The sequence below is a fragment of the Entelurus aequoreus genome, linkage group LG15 (genome assembly GCF_033978785.1).
Source record: "Entelurus aequoreus isolate RoL-2023_Sb linkage group LG15, RoL_Eaeq_v1.1, whole genome shotgun sequence".
Classification (NCBI taxonomy): domain Eukaryota; kingdom Metazoa; phylum Chordata; class Actinopteri; order Syngnathiformes; family Syngnathidae; genus Entelurus; species Entelurus aequoreus.
In genome coordinates this window covers 35,694,087-35,711,922 of record NC_084745.1, presented here as the reverse complement: position 1 = coordinate 35,711,922, position 17,836 = coordinate 35,694,087, and the positions used below count along the sequence as shown (strand labels likewise).

General features: G+C 40.9%; 1 protein-coding gene across 3 annotated transcripts in view; it reads right to left on the bottom strand.

Moving 5' to 3' along the window:
• Window positions 1-17,836, bottom strand: part of pde7a (phosphodiesterase 7A) — a 64,858-nt gene that overhangs the window by 22,084 nt on the left and 24,938 nt on the right. Inside the window, exons 3-5 of one of the 3 annotated variants that reach the window (XM_062021295.1) lie at window positions 7,745-7,834; window positions 7,110-7,273; window positions 6,964-7,027 (exon numbers count right to left, since the gene is read on the bottom strand). In XM_062021295.1, coding sequence (XP_061877279.1) covers window positions 6,964-7,027; window positions 7,110-7,273; window positions 7,745-7,834 — 318 coding nt within the window. The remainder of the gene's footprint in view (window positions 1-6,963; window positions 7,028-7,109; window positions 7,274-7,744; window positions 7,835-17,836) is intronic. The other 2 variants (XM_062021296.1, XM_062021297.1) reach the window with 2 other exon arrangements.

The following is a 17,836-nucleotide window of genomic DNA, read 5'->3' as shown; positions in this document are numbered from 1 at the left end:
GTGATTTTTGGTCCAGAACATATCTTTTTTTATTCATTATTGACATATTTCTTGCCACTATGTTGCATATTTTTATGAGATTTTCAGTTCATTTTCTCATCTATTATTACACCCAAAATGTGGTTTCTTTTACTCTTTCAATGTCCGTCTATTTGTATTTGACTTTCTCTTCTGCTGTTACCAAATTGCATTATTTTAGCTTTACTGGGATTCAAAAATAGTTTGTTTTTGCCAAACCATCTCTTTAATGTGTTTATTTAGGGAAATATGCCTATAGAAGGAAACTTGAAGCTAAACTCCAACAGAACAACACTCGTGAGGTTTGGAAGGGTATGAAGGCCATCACAGGCTTCAACAATAAAGCCAAACTGCTGGATGGGGGTGTAGATAGAGCCAACGAGCTGAATTTGTTTTTCAATAGATTTAGCAATACACCCCTTACTGGCCCTCCCCCCACTAGTCAATCAATCAATCAATCAATGATTATTTATATAGCCCTAAATCACAAGTGTCTCAAAGGGCTGTACAAGCCACAACGACATCCTCGGTACAGAGCCCACATACGGGCAAGGAAAACTCACCCCAGTGGGACGTCAATGTGAATGACTATGAGAAACCTTGGAGAGGACCGCATATGTGGGTAACCCCCCCCCTCTAGGGGAGACCGAAAGCAATGGATGTCGAGTGGGTCTGACATAATATTGTGAAAGTCCAACACATCAGCGAAAGTCCAGTCCATAGTGGGGCCAGCAGGAACCATCCCGAGTGGAGACGAGTCAGCAGCGTAGAGATGTCCCCATCTGATGAACAGGCTAGCGGTCCACCCCGGGTTTGGAGCAGAGTAGAAAAGAAAAGAAAAGAAACGGCAGATCAACTGGTCTAAAAAGGGAGTCTATTTAAAGGCTAGAGTATACAAATTAGTTTTAAGATGAGACTTAAATGCTTCTACTGAGGTAGCATCTGTAACTTTTACCGGGAGGGCATTCCATAGTATTGGAGCCCGAATAGAAAACGCTCTATAGCCCGCAGACTTTTTTTGGGCTCTGGGAATCACTAATAAGCCGGAGTTCTTTGAACGCAGATTTCTTGCCGGGACATATGGTACAATACAATCGGCAAGATAGGCAGGAGCTTGACCGTGTAGTATTTTATACGTAAGTAGTAAAACCTTAAAGTCGCATCTTAGGTGCACAGGAAGCCAGTGCAAGTGAGCCAGTATAGGCGTAATATGATCAAACTTTCTTGTTTTTGTCAAAAATCTAGCAGCCGCATTTTGTACCATCTGTAATCTTTTAATGCTAGACATAGGGAGGCCCGAAAATAAAACGTTACAGTAATCGAGACGGGATGTAACGAACGCATGGATAATGATCTCAGCATCGTTTGTGGACAAAATGGGACGAATTTTAGCGATATTACGGAGATGAAAGAAGGCCGTTTTAGTAACACTCTTAATGTGCGACTCAAACGAGAGAGTTGGGTCGAAGATAATACCCAGATTCTTTACAGAGTCACCTTGTTTAATTGTTTGGTTGTCAAATGTTAAGGTGGTATTATTAAATAGATGTCGGTGTTGAGCAGGACCGATAATCAGCATTTCCGTTTTCTTAGCGTTGAGTTGCAAAAAGTTAGCGGACATCCATTGTTTAATTTCATTAAGACACGCCTCCAGCTGACTACAATCCGGCGTGTTGGTCAGCTTTAGGGGCATGTAGAGTTGGGTGTCATCAGCATAACAGTGAAAGCTAACACCGTATTTGCGTATGATGTCACCTAGCGGCAGCATGTAAATACTAAAGAGTGCAGGGCCAAGAACCGAACCCTGGGGAACTCCGCACGTTACCTTAACATAGTCCGAGGTCACATTGTTATGGGAGACACACTGCATCCTGTCAGTAAGATAAGAGTTAAACCAAGACAAGGCTAAGTCTGTCATCCCAATACGCGTTTTGATACGCTCTAATAAAATATTATGATCAACAGTATCAAAAGCGGCGCTAAGATCAAGAAGCAGCAACATAGATGAAGCATCAGAATCCATCGTTAGCAATAGATCATTAGTCATTTTTGCGAGGGCTGTCTCCGTAGAGTGATTTGCCCTGAAACCGGATTGAAAAGGTTCACAGAGATTGTTAGACGCTAAGTGTTCATTTAGCTGCTGTGCTACAATTTTTTCGAGGATTTTCGAGATAAACGGAAGGTGGGACACCGGCCGGTAGTTTACCAGGAGATCAGGATCGAGGTTAGGTCTTTTGAGTAGAGGATGAATAACCGCTTTTTTGAATGCTAGGGGAACAGTGCCAGAGGAAAGTGATAAGTTTATAATATTTAACACGGATGGACCTAATAATACAAAAAGCTCCTTGATAAGTTTCCCAGGAATTGGGTCAAGTAAACATGTTGTTTGTTTTGTCCCATTTACACATTTTGACAATTCCTCCAATGTTATTTCATCAAAGAGAGAAAAACTATTTTGGAGGGCGGTATCCGTCGTATATACAGTCGTATCTGTGTTAATAGAACCCAGTTGTAGCTGAGATGCATTGTCTTTAATCTCTTTTCTAATGGCTTCAATTTTCTTATTAAAGAAATTCATGAAGTCATCTGCTGAGTGGGTGGAGCTACTGGGAGGAGTCCCTTGTTGGGTTAGCGATGCTACTGGCGGTATAGCTCGGTTGGTAGAGTGGCCGTGCCATCAACCTGAGGGTTGCAGGTTCGATTCCCGCTTCCGCCATCCTAGTCACTGCCGTTGTGTCCTTGGGCAAGACACTTTACCCACCTGCTCTCAGTGCCACCCACACTGGTTTAAATGTAACTTAGATATTGGGTTTTCACTATGTAAAGCGCTTTGAGTCACTAGAGAAAAGCGCTATATAAATATAATTCACTTCACTTCACTACTGTACTAAACAGAAATTTAGGATCATTTTTGTTGAGGTGGATGAGATTTGAGTAATATTTAGCTTTAGCTGAGGTAAGCATGCGTTTATAAGTTATTAAACTATCACACCATGCTTGATGGAAAACCTCAAGTTTAGTCGCACGCCATTTGCGTTCCAGCTTTCTACATGATAATTTCTGGGCTTTAGTTTCTTCTGTAAACCATGGGGTACGCCTTTTAGGGGCCCTTTTTAACTTTAGCGGTGCTACAATATCAATGGTGTCGCGCAGGGTGTCGTTAAAGCTGTTAGTGAGGTTATCAATAGAGCCCACATAATTTGGGAATGGTGCCATTACCGAAGGCAGTAGGTCAGTAAGAGTCGTCGTTGTGGCAGCATTAATGTTGCGGCTGCTATAGTAGTTATTATTATTATTATTAGTTTGTTGACAATGAGTCAGAACTTCGAATTTTATAAGGTAATGATCGGACATTACTTTAGTGTACGGGAGTATCGTAACTTTAGAGGTGGTGACACCCCTGACAAGCACTAGATCTATCGTATTACCGTTGCGATGCGTGGGTTCATTTATTATTTGTGTAAGACCACAGCTATCAATTATAGTCTGGAGCGCCACGCATGGAGGGTCCGATGGGGTATTCATATGGATATTAAAGTCCCCCATTATGATTATATTGTCGGCGTGCGTCACTAGATCAGCAACAAACTCTGAGAATTCACTGATGAAGTCCGAATAGGGCCCAGGGGGGCGGTAGATAACAGCCAGGTGGAGAGGCAGCGGTGTGACAAACCTCAAAGTGAGCACCTCAAACGAGTTATATTTATTATTTAGGTTAGGTGTAAGATTATAGTTTTCATTGTATATTAGTGCGACACCCCCTCCCCTTTTAAGAGGTCGGGCAACATGTGTATTGGTATAGCCAGGAGGAGATGCTTCATTTAGCGCAAAAAAATCGTCTGGTTTGAGCCAGGTCTCGGCGAGACCAACGACGTCAAGTTTGTTGTCTCTAATGACTTCATTAACTAATAACGTTTTGGAAGATAATGATCTTATGTTTAAAAAGCCCATATTATAGGTAGTGGGCTGTTTTGAGGATTGTTTGTTGAAATTATCCGAAGTAGCAATATTAATAATGTTGCGTTTATTATGCGTATTGCACTTTAAATAGTTTCGACCATATCTAGGAATTGATAGGACGGGGATATTCAGATTGTTTGCTTGATGTTGCGATAAACTGAACGCATCATAGTTAGCTACCTCAGTACAATGTATGTCTGCCTCTGACACGGTCACAAAAGAGAGTCCTGTTCTCACACCTCCCCTGAACTTCAACACACTAACTCCTTCTCTTTTACCTGCCACAGCCGTTTCTTTCCCCCCTCCCCTCTCCCCCACATCCACCCCCACTGAGAAAGCCAGCCCGGTGTGTCTGACACCTGGACTTGTAAGACGGCAGCTGGAGAGAGTCAATCCAGCTAAGTCAGCAGGCCCTGACCGAGTCAACCCCTGGGTCCTGAAGACTTGCGCCGCTCAGCTAACTGGGATCCTGCACTCTATCTTCAACCTGAGTCTGAAGCTAGAACGGATACCAGTGCTATGGAAAACATCCTGCAAATTGCCGGTGCCCAAGAAGCCCATCCCATCGGGCTCAAATGACTTCAGACCTGTTGCCCTGACGTCCCAGGTCATGAAGGTCCTCGAGAGACTTGTGCTGGATCAGCTGAGACCACTGGTGGCTCCTTCCCTGGATCCTCTACAGTTTGCGTATCAGCCCCATGTAGGAGTGGACGACGCGGTTATCTACCTGCTGCAACATGCTCACTCTCACCTGGATGGTGGGAGGGGCACTGTGAGGATCATGTTTTTTGATTTCGCCAGTGCCTTTAACACCATTCAGCCAATTCTGATGAGTGACAAGTTGCTCAGGACGGGTGTCAGTTCATCCATTGTCTCCTGGATCACTGATTACTTGTCTGACAGGCCCCAGTTTGTGCGACTGGGGAGCTCCCTGTCGGATACTGTGGTCAGTGGTGTAGGTGCTCCACAGGGGACCGTCCTGTCTCCTTTCCTGCCAATTCTGATGAGTGACAAGTTGCTCAGGACGGGTGTCAGTTCATCCATTGTCTCCTGGATCACTGATTACTTGTCTGACAGGCCCCAGTTTGTGCGACTGGGGAGCTCCCTGTCGGATACTGTGGTCAGTGGTGTAGGTGCTCCACAGGGGACCGTCCTGTCTCCTTTCCTGTTCACCATGTACACCTCAGATTTCCAGTATAGTTCCAGGTCCTGCCACCTGCGGAAATACTCTGACGACTCTGCTGTGGTCGGGTGTATCAGAGAGGGACGGGAATTGGAGTACAGGACACTGATCGTTGACTTTGTGGAGTGGTCTCAGGCGAACCATCTGGTCCTTAATGTGGACAAGACCAAGGAGCTGGTCATCGACTTCAGGAAGAGAGTGACCCCGGTGGAGCCCATCAAGATCCAGGGCCGGGAGGTGGCAGTAGTGGAGCAGTACAAGTACCTGGGAGTCCACTTGAACAGCAGACTGGACTGGAAGGACAACTGCAAAGCTGTTTACAAGAAGGGCATGAGCAGACTCTTTTTCCTGAGGAAGCTTAGGTCCTTTAATGTGTGCAGCAAGCTATTGGAGATATTTTATCAGTCTGTTGTGGCCAGTGGACTGTACTTTGCAGTGGTTGGTTGGGGGAGCAGCACCAGCAAAAGGGACTCAAACCGGATTGATAAACTGATTCGGAAAGCCGGCCAAACTATTGGCACGCAGTTGGAGGCGTTTGTGTCAGTGAGGGACAGGAGGACACTGGACAAACTGCTCGCCATCATGGACAATCCTGCCCACCCACTCCACCTGACAATCAAGGGACAGCGGAGCTCATACTCCAACAGGCTCCTTCAACTTCCTTCCCGCACTGTGCGATTCAAGAACTCCTTCATTCCGTACTCCATCCAGCTGTATAATCACTCGCCATACAGCAATAGATGACATCTGCCTATTACTTGACACCTGACATGTTTGCTACTTCTCTTTATTTATAATGTTTATAATGTCTATTTTCTATTTCCTGCTGGACCTACTCTCTATTTTATGCTGCTACTGTCATATATACTGTATATACTGTAATATTGTACATGGTCATTGGTTTATATTGTATATATGTTATAGACATAATATAATATATCTGTATATAAATTATTCTGTACACATATTATGTATATATTTGTATATATGTTAGATTTTTTTATAGCTATATTAGTCTATTTATACCGGCATTGTCCTTTCCATCCTTACACTTTCCATCATTGTAACTGAGCTACTGTGTTGAACAATTTCCCTTGTGGATCATTAAAGTTTGTCTTAGTCTAAGTGTTATTTCTTCTGTTATTGGGCGGCATGGCGCGGTGGGTAGAGCAGCCTTGCCAGAAACTTGAGGGTTGCAGGTTTGCTCCCTGCCTCTTGCCATCCAAATTACTGCCGTTGTGTCTTTGGGCAGGACGGCAGTGACACTTCACCCTTGCCCCCAGTGCCGCTCACACTGGTAAATGAATGATGGGTGTTGGTCAGAGGGGCCGTAGGCGCAAACTGGCAGCCACACTTCCGTCAGTCTACCCCAGGGCAGCTGTGGCTACAAATGTAGCTTACCACCACCAGGTGTGAATGTGGAGTGAATGAATGAGGGGTTCTCACTTCTCTGTGACGCGCTTTGAGTGTCTAGAAAAGCGCTATATAAATCTAATCCATTATTATTATTATTATTATTTGTATTAGCGTGTGTGTTCTCTCCTTAACAAAACACAGATGTGTGTTTATCTGGCACAAGACGATGTGCCTCTCCAGTGTTGTTCGCGGACCTTAACTTCCCATACTTGTCTTCAAGCGATGTAAAAGCTCAAAGTTAGTCGCAGTCATGGCGCCCTAAAGTCACGTGAGTGCCTTTTGACCAATCATTGAGAAGATCGACTGAAACCGAGTTGGCCATACTCTCTTTATACACGACTAACTGTTTTTATGCGTCACTTCCAAGTTTCTTACGTTTTACATACCGTTTGTCAACCTGTCGAAGAGGAAAATGTCAAAATTCCAGTTCCCGACTTTTTCCAGCATGCACTACAAAACAAGAGAGCAGCATAATGAGCAAAGATTGTATACTGAAGAGAAGTTTTGCTCTTATTGTCAAAGTGTGTCGTACTCGGGCCTGTCCAGTGTAGTCTTCATCAAGGATGGGGAGGGGGATCTGCTGGGGGGCTCCCCGCAGCAGGCGGGACGAGTGCAGGTACCTCTGGAGGCTGAGCAGTCTGCGAACCCTCCTCTCGGGGGCGGAGCTTGCTGGCGTGGCACCGCAGCCGAGACGAGCTGTGCGAAACACGCATGCACACAAACAAAAAATAGAGTAGGATTGTGTTATTGTGCAAGGACTGTTGGCAAAATCTGCGAACTCGTCAGGGGGTCGGGGGTCACACGGGTCAGCGACACACAAAAGGTGCTGACAAAGCCACCCACTTGTTCAGCTTTTTTGTCTGCAGCAAACCTGCATTGTCAGTATTCTCTTGCACACGCACACAAAAGCAGCATGTCTGAATCAACTGTGGCTGCAAGCTGGAAACACAGCAGCATGAGGTGGAGCACACACACACACACGCACACGCACACGCACCCACACAAACGGACATACAATTTATCTGTGTAGGCATGTGATGTCATTGACAAAGTGTTAATGGGGTTAAAAAAAAGCACACCTTTGGCTTTATCATGAGTGTGTGAAAAGGGCGGCACAAGGTGGGACACCATCTGGAAGTGGTGGTGGCGGCGGAGGCTTGTACTCACTGTGAAGGTTTCGGAAGTCGATGCCCATATATGGGTGGGAGCTTCGTTGTTCCGGTTCAAATCCAACCTGACTTCTCACTCTCACATCTCCTGGAAGAAATTGGCACTTATTTCTTCAAGGCTGATGCACTTCCAACAGAAACGTGTGTGTGTGTGTGTGTGTGTGTGTGTGTGTGTGTGTGTGTGTGTGTGTGTGTGTGTGTGTGTGTGGGTAGATGGTCAAATTATTAGGAACATATAGACTTGACGTAAAGAGCCACAATGATGAGCGATACCACAGGGCAGGCAAACAAAGCACAACAATAACACTTTCTTAGAAATGTAAGTGAAGTAGAGAAGCAGAAGGTAAGATTTTTTTTTTTTTTGGAGTACCAATATCATATTCTCTATCATTTCCCCCATGCATGATTAACTCATTATAGCATATAGTACCAGACAAAGATGATATTATTTTGCCGCATATAGATGCGCTTTCTTGTTTAACTTCACTGTAAACAACAGCTTTACAGATGCCACTTCTGCTGTGTGGCGGGTGGTGTGTGTTTTGGTAAAGATGGCTAATGCACTACAAAAGGTATGAATTGATGGCAAAAATATTGGCACAATATTTGTAAAAGTGCTACCGGGAATAAATGGAGGTACGGCATCTATTGGATGAAATACATCCTCTGACACGTTTGAAGTTAGATCAGGTGTCTGCACCTTTACTACCAAAAAAGCCATTTTGCTGCCTCTTCCACTAAAGAAAAGTAGTACACAGCCCAACAATGTAACACAGCTAAATTACCTTTTAAAAGCTTTCATCATTTTCATTTTTTTATTTTACAGGAAAGCCAATTCGTCCATGTGAAATTAAACTTTTTCCTGTTCGCTTTTCTTCTTTGGCAAGTATTCATGGTTAGCTCCCGAAGGGGTTAAACACTCAAGAAGCTGAAGTAAACATACAGGCTTCCAGTCTCTTTTACTTGTCTCCAGTGTGCCTTAGGATTCTGCCTGTTTACATGCACGGCCTCACAGACATTCAGATATTATATAACTCTTTTTAAAAATAACTTTCCTCACTTTGGAGTTAAAAACAAGTCAGAGAGCTACAACAGAGCTCCAGAGCCGCGGGTTGCAGTCCCCTAAGTTATATGATCAAATTAAGTAAACATATTTGTTTTTGACTATGTGTAAAATAATAGACAAAAATGTGATAATTGTCATGTTTGGATGATCATTTCACCCTCTATATGATCAATAATTCCAAAAAGCCCATAAGGCTACGTCCTGCACTGCTGCGCTTTGTCCCACATTCCTCTTTACAGCCACGTGGGGGCGCTGTTCTGCTCCCCCCCCCCATATGGTTTATTTTTATTTAAAGATGCAATTGCTTTATAAACTATACTAAACATTGCCAGTGGGTTTTTTTTTAACTGTAGCTGATGAGTAATGTTAAATCGGTTATGTAAAACAATTTTCCTCAAAATATGATAATTCTAAGCTTCTTGTACAAACCCCGTTTCCATTTGAGTTGGGAAATTGTGTTAGATGTAAATTGTAAAACTCAAACTTTATTTTTTTTTTGCAAATAATAATTAACTTAGAATTTCATGGCTGAAACACGTGCCAAAGTAGTTGGGAAAGGGCATGTTCACCACTGTGTTACATGGCCTTTCCTTTTAACAACGCTCAGTAAACGTTTGGGAACTGAGGAGACACATTTTTTAATCTTCTCAGGTGGAATTCTTTCCCATTCTTGCTTGATGTATAGCTTAAGTTGTTCAACAGTCCGGGGGTCTCCGTTGTGGTATTTTAGGCTTCATAATGCGCCACACATTTTCAATGGGAGACAGGTCTGGACTACAGGCAGGCCAGTCTAGTACCCGCACTCTTTTACTATAGAGTTAGAGTTAGAGTTTGAGTTTATTTTGAACATGCGAGCATACAACATGATACATCACAATTTCCAGTTTCTCTTTTCAACATGTTCGAAAAGGAGTAGGAAGAAGCAGAGCTTATTTAATCCTACTCCTTTTCTTTACATAACAGTTGCTGAAACTTTTTTATTCACTTCCTGTTCTCAATTTATTCACAATAACTCCATAGGTAATCACAATAAAAATAAATAAATAAATAATAGTAAGAATTTAATAATAATAATTGGTGAAGTAAGTCATATTTCATGTGATGAGATAAGTAAGATTACTTTAAGAATGAATGAATGGATGGATGAAATAAATTGAGAATGTTTGTCATGGTTCTTCTTCTTTGTACTTTGTAAACACTTTAAGTTTGAAGAGTTTCTTGAAGTGGATCATATTAGTACATTGTTTGATTGCTTTGCTTAATCCATTCCATAATTTAATTCCACATATTGATATACTGAATGTCTTAAGTGTTGTACGTGCGTACAAATGTTTTAAATTAAATTTTTCTCTAAGATTATATTTCTCCTCTTTTGTTGAGAAGAATTGTTGTATATTCTTGGGTAGCAGGTTATAGTTTGCTTAGTGCATAATTTTAGCTGTTTGCAAATTCACTATGTCGTGGAATTTCAGTATCTTTGATTCAATAAATAAAGGATTTGTATGTTCTCTATATCCAACATTATGTATTATTCTAACTGATCTTTTTTGTAACACCGTTAATGAATGAAGTGTACTTTTGTAATTATTTCCCCATATTTCTACACAGTAGCTCAGATATGGTAACACTAGTGAGCAGTAGAGAATATGAAGTGATTTTTTGTCTAGAACATGTTTTGCTTTATTCATTATTGACGTGTTTCTTGCTACTTTATGTTGTATATTTTTTACGTGAGATTTCCAGTTCAATTTATCATCAATCATTATACCTAGAAATTTGGTTTCATTTACTCTTTCAATTTCTATTCCGTCTATTTGTATTTGTGTTTGACTTTCTCTACTACTGTTACCAAATAGCATTATTTTAGTTTTGCTGAGATTCAACGATAATCTATTTTTGTCAAACCATCTTTTTAATTTGTTAATTTCTTCTGTTATTATTTGTATTATCTCCTGTGTGTTCTCTCCTGAACAAAACGCTGTTGTATCATCCGCAAATAATACTAACTTTAAATCTTTTGTAACTTTACAAATGTCATTTATATAGAGATTGAATAATTTAGGTCCTAATATTGATCCCTGAGGTACACCACAGGATATATTTAGCGTTGTAGAAATGTGTTCGCCTAGCTTCACGTATTGTTTCCTGTTCGTTAGATAACTTCTTATCCAGTTTAAGACTAACCCTCTGATGCCATATCGTTCTAGGTTTTTGATTAAAATATTGTGATTAATTGTGTCAAATGCTTTAGTTAGATCCATAAAAACTGCTGCTGCACATTTTTTACTGTCTATTGCATTGGTAATTTCCTCTGTTTTTTCAATTGCAGCCATTGAAGTTGAGACATTAGCTCTGTATCCATATTGGTTCTCTTCGAGTATTCTATTTTTATTTATGAAACTCTCTAATCTGTTATTAAACAGTTTTTCAATGATTTTAGAAAATTGTGGAAGTAAAGAAACAGGTCTATAATTTGTAAATTGATGTTTATCTCCAGTCTTATAAATTGGTGCAACTTTAGCTATTTTCATTTTGTTTGGGAATGTACCTGTTTGAAATGATAGATTACTAATATACATTAATGGTCCTGAGATCTCTTCTATAACCTTTTTTATCGTTTCCATATCAATTCCATTACAATCAGTTGAAGTCTTAGATTTACATTTTTTCACGATTGTAACTATTTCCTCCTGTGTCACATTACTGAGGAACATGGAGTTGGGATTTTGCTCTATGGTATCATTATATTCCTCAATTGGAACTGGGTCTGGAATCCTTTCTTCCAATTTTGGTCCAATATTTACAAAATAATTATTGAAGCTTTCAACTACTTCCTTTATGTTGTCATTTTTTTTTATTTCCGTCTAAAAAGTATTGAGGGTAGTCCCTCTTTGTGCCATTTTTATTAATGCTATTGAGGATGCCCCATGTTGCTCTCATATTATTTTTGTTCCTGTCCAATAATTCACTGTAATATTCTTTTCTACATGATCGTAGTATATCTGTTAACTTGTTTTTATACTTTTTGTACTTAATTTCTGCCTCTATAGTTCTTTGTGCTATAAATTCTCTATATAGTGTATTTTTCTTCTTACAAGCATTTTTTAATCCTTTTGTCATCCATGGTTGATTATTCTTTCTCTGCTTGTTACTGAGTTGTATCCATGGACAATGTTTGTCATAAAGTATTATGAACTTGTTTAAGAAATGTTCATATGCTTCATCAACCTCTTTTTCATTGTACACATTGTCCCAATCTTGCTTTTGTAGCTCACTTTTGAAAGCAGTCATCCTCTTCTCTGTGCACAGTCTTCGAAATGTCCTTTTGTCTTCCATGTTCTTCTTGTAGTGTCCATCATATATTGTAAAAACTGGCAGATGATCACTTACGTCGGTTATAAGTAGACCACTTGTAGTGTTATTGTCAAACTCATTGGTAAAAATATTATCAATAAGCGTGGCACAGTGTGCTGTGATTCTGCTTGGCTTTGTGATTTTTGGATATAAACTGATGCTGTACATTGTGTCATCAATAGACTTTTGCTTGTTAGGGTTCAATAAGTCAATATTAAAGTCACCACATAAGAACATTATTCTTTGACCATTATCCATGTAAGTAGCCTTGATCCATTCTTCAAATGTTTCTATACTTGACTTAGGTGATCTATATATACAACTGATGAAAATGTTTTTGCTTTTTTCCTGACATATTTCAATGGTTATACATTCTAAGATATTATCTATAGCAAATGACATGTTTTTTACCACTTTGTAGTTCAGGTTCTTCATCACGTACACAGCTACTCCTCCTCCATTTTTGTTAGTTCTGTTGATGTAGTTTAGTTAATATCCTTCCAGATCAAAATCTATTCCTTTTTTATCATCAATCCATGTTTCTGTGACAGCAATCACTTTGAATGGTTCGTTGATGTGTTCCAAAAAGTTCTTAATGTTGTTGTAGTTTGCATACAAGCTTCTGCTATTAAAATGAATAATTGACAATTTGTTATCGCATGTAATGTTGCTATTATATTGATCATCTGTATAATAAAAACAATTATTACTGATGTGGGAGAAAAAAAATTGTATCTGGATCTATATCATTTTCCAAATCCTGGTTTTTGTAATCTTTGTTGCAGAAATTTTTTAGTTCCATATTTTCTTGTTCAAAAATCTTTGATGTTGTTTCAATAATCTCAATAAGTGTAGGTGGATGTAATCCTGAATGTAGGTCCTCTTGTTTAGTCGTCCCTTGGAACATAGTAGTGTCGATGCTGAATTTGGGTGTTTGTTTTCTGTCAGAGTCCATTATCATCGTTGTTGTGGTAGCTGTGTAAACTTTAAAAATTGTCCAGGTCCTTGATGTCATGGACAACAATTACTCTTGCTTCTGGACCTCCATTCAGCTTGATGTAGATTTTACAGTTGGTGCTCCAAGTTCCCTGGATTTTTCCCTGCTTTCTCAAGTCGCGTGCTTTCTTGGCGATTCCAGCATTGCGTTTTGTGAGATGCTCATTCATGTACACATTTGTTCCCTTCAGCTTCTTTCCCTGTCTCAGCAGTGCCATTTTAGATTTTCTGTTTACGAGTTTCACGAGCACGACTGGAGTGGCGTTGTTGTTTCTTCCGTTCAGTGGGATGCATGTTTCGATGGTATTAATGTCAATTTCAATTTCCTTTGATTGCAGAAAGTTGACCCCTTGCTGTTCTGCTGAGATCATATCCATTTCATCAGGTTCACCTTCATTATTCACAGCTTTCGCATAGGATCTTGGTTTAATTCGGTGCCCTGTCACGATGATATCATTCATTCGTTTGTCCTGATCCCTTTCGTCTATGATATTCCTCAACATGTTGTTGTCTTCTTGAAGGGTCTTCATTCGTTTGCCCATTTCAGTGGCTTCATTATTTCTTCTGTTGTTCTGAGATTGCAGATTTTCTATATTTTCCTGCAGACTTTTCACATCTTGTTTGTGTTCTGTTGTTACTTTTCTCAGATATTCTTTCAATTCTTTCATTTCTTTAATTTCTTCAAGTTTTTGTAGGATCACTTCTTGATTCCCATCATGTCCTGTGTCCAACCTCAAATCTTGTTCCCAGTTGTGTTCTGTATCAGCTGACCCCGAAGGTTTCGGGATTTCAATCTTTCCTTTACCTTTTCGCATCGCGGCAGTCACTGACGTCACTGCCTCTTGCTTGTGTCTTAACGGCAGTTGCTTCTTTAGCGACTTGCGGCACTTTAACTTGTTTTTTCCAACAATTTCGTATCTTGCGCCGTTCAGGGATCAATTTGAGGTGTCAGCCTGTCAACTTATATCACTCTGCGACGTCGGGATCACTTTAAAACAGCTGTAAACTCGCCGTAGCTTTTGGTTGCTAGGCAACCGCTTTGAACTGCGGCAAGGCGCCTTTGGCTTGAGGCTAACGGCTCTCCCAACTCGCCTTCTTTCAGCGTATCAGTGCCTCTCAACTGACCAAAATCAGATTGAAGATGCCAGGGTACTCTCCTGTGGCTGTGATCGCAAATCAGTGGTCAAAATCTTCAGATTTAACAAAAAACTCCGGTAGCAAGAGCGGAGCCTTTCTCTTTTGCGTCCTTTATGAAGCCACATGGATGTAACACGTGGCTTGGCATTGTCTTGCTGAAATAAGCAGGGGCGTCTATGGTAATGTTGCTTGGATGGCAACATATGTTGCTCCAAAACCTGTATGTACCTTTCAGCATTAATGGCGCCTTGTCTTGGGCACTAATACACCCCCATACCATCACAGATGCTGGCTTTTCAACTTTGCGCCTATAACAAGCCGAATGGTTCTTTTCCTCTTTGGTCCGGAGGACACGATGTCCACAGTTTCCAAAAACAATTTGAAATGTGGACTCGTCAGACCACAGAACACTTTTCCACTTTGTATCAGTCCATCTTAGATGAGCTCAGGCCCAGCGAAGCCGACGGCGTTTCTGGGTGTAGTTGATAAACGGTTTTCGCCTTGCATAGGAGAGTTTTAACTTGCACTTACAGATGTAGCGACCAACTGTAGTTACTGACAGGGGGTTTCTGAAGTGTTCCTGAGCCCATGTGGCGATATCCTTTACACACTGTTGTCGCTTGTTGATGCAGTACAGCCTGAGGGATCGAAAGTCACGGGCTTAGCTGCTTATGTGCAGTGATTTCTCCAGATTCTCTGAACCCTTTGATGATATTACGGACCGTAGATGGTGAAAACCCTAAATTCCTTGCAATAGCTGGTTGAGAAAGGTTTTTCTTAAACTGTTCAACAATTTGCTCATGCATTTGTTGACAAAGTGGTGACCCTCGCCCCATCCTTGTTTGTGAATGACTGAGCATTTAATGAAATCTACTTTTATACCCAATCATGGCATCCACCTGTTCCCAATTTGCCTGATTACCTGTGGGATGTTCCAAATAAGTGTTTGATGAGCTTTCCTCAACTTTATCAGTATTTATTGCCACCTTTCCCAACTTCTTTGTCACGTGTTGCTGGCATCAAATTGTAAAGTTAATGATTATTTGCACAAAAAAAAATGTTTATCAGTTTGAACATCAAATATGTTGTCTTTGTAGCCTATTCAACTGAATATGGGTTGAAAATTATTTGCAAATCATTGTATTCCGTTTATATTTACATCTAACACAATTTCCCAACTCATATGGAAACGGGGTTTGTATGATCATTTGTAATTTACCATCTGGCAACAAGTAAAGCCTATTTCCTAGTTTATACTTCCAACATACATTCAAATCTCCTTAAAATGGAGGAAATAAATGGCGCTGAGCCCTCATGGAAGCTGCAAACACAATAAAGAAGGTTTTTGTTTTGTGTTAAAACAAACTGCACTATTCCGGCTTCACACGGTAGACAGAACAGCCCCGCTACCCGCATCCCAAACCACTCAGTCATGTTTGATTGAGCAAATAAACCCTTTTAAACCGAGCCCTGAGAAGTGGATTGGGACTTTGGTGCTCTATCCCCTTATTGTGGTAAACCCCCACCATTGTGGCAGTAAAAGGAGAACAAGCCAAGGATGTGATTTTTGGAAACTCAGACATGCGTGGTATTACTATTGTGTGTATGAAATGCTTCCCATGTGCAACACACACACACCCACACACACCCCCACACACACACACACTTACACACGCACATTGAAGAGGAGCGGACAAACAAAAAGCTAGGCATGCAATGTAACCAGGTTTGCTTTCAGGACACAAAAAGGTGATCTTAAACCAGGGGTACTCACAGTAGGGCCCAGGGGCAAGATTAGGTTTTCTTTGTCCCTTTAAAGGGTGGCTTAACAAATACATATTAATACTGACATCTTTCAAGCTCACTAGGGGTGTCCCGATCCGATATTAATATCCAATATCTGGCTGATATTCACAAAAAAACATGCTTCCATCTAATTTGTAAGTCAAATACAAGCAGTCCTACTTGTGCAAAGATCGACACTCAGTCTTTTCTTGTATTTTAGTGAAGTCAGTTACAAAATGTAGCAAAAAAAGGGCTACTAGGAGCTAGCAGCTACACAGTAGCTAAGCACACAAGTGAAACATACGTAATAAATGTCCTTAACTGAACAATATTGCAGTCTAAAACATGACATTTGTCAATACAAACAAGTATCAAACAATTATAGTTGCATATTAATCACACATACAAAGTTAAAAAGCGTCCAGTAACAATACTGTCTGCATCATTCAATTTATTATTGTAGCCACTTGATGTCACCAAAAAACAATTAGCTATTACCACCCCACTTCAACTTAGACATTCCAGAATATTAATAATAAACAGCATAGCTTTTTTCATAGCTACAATTATTCTCTGGCTAATTTTACTTGATTGACAAAAAAATAGAAATATTTCTGCTGATATTGTATGGGATTAATATCGGTATCTGCCAATACTCTAGGTTTCAATGTCAGTATTGCACCAGGACACCCCTAAAGCTCACACAAACTTTATTTGTGGAAGAAGGTTTATTACTTACATTTAGGCATTTGTGTTTAACACTTAAAATCACTGGTTGGTCCGCGGCCCATTGGCACATTATCACTTTGGCCCTTGGAGGCAAAACATTTGGGCGCCCCTGTCTTAAACCCAGATACGACTATAAATGCGTTACTAAAAATTAGTCGTATCCGGGTGTACCTCATCATTGGAAAGTGGTGTGTTTCCAGCATAGCACTTGTGATTGTGTAACATGTGCAATCACTCACATTTATACATTCATACATGTGTGGCCCCCAAGCAGCAAACAGCTCTTTAAATACGACACAAAAATAACAGAAACCAAGAGGTACAACCCAAGTTATTGTGTAAAGATGCTCAACAATTGTCATCATGAAGGAATGCGTGTCTAATCTGCGGCGCTGCACGTGTGAATCATAAATCCAACACAACAATTCATGCAGCCCGAGGCCATGAATTCATGCGTGCGTGCGTGCATCAGGCCCATGTGCCCGGCCTCGGCACGTGCGCGCACTTGACTACGTGATTACTGCACATTTGGAGCGTAGCAAGGCTTTTCGCTCCCATCCACAGTGCATTAGAGGCGTGGATGTAGGTCATGTCATCCCCGAGCGATGTGCTTCAACATGGCGGGCTGAACCCATGCCTGCATTAGCGTGCCTCTGCTCACGCTCAGCTTTAATACAGCGCGTCCACAAAGACAGATGCTTTGTGCTGGTGACGTATGAAAGCACGTCATCATACTTGCTAGCCCCAGCCAAGCGATTATGAAAGCCACACACACACACACACACACACACACACACACACACACACACACACACACACACACACACACACACACACACACACACACACACACACACACACACACACACACACACACACACACACACACACACACGAAGCAGCTGTTGACTCACAAGCATCAACCACAGGAAGTAAGTGAAGATTAAGCAAAGCCATTCAGAGTTCCTTTGTTTCACCATCAGATATTAAACACAAACGTTGTGACGCTTTTGTGTCTTTTGT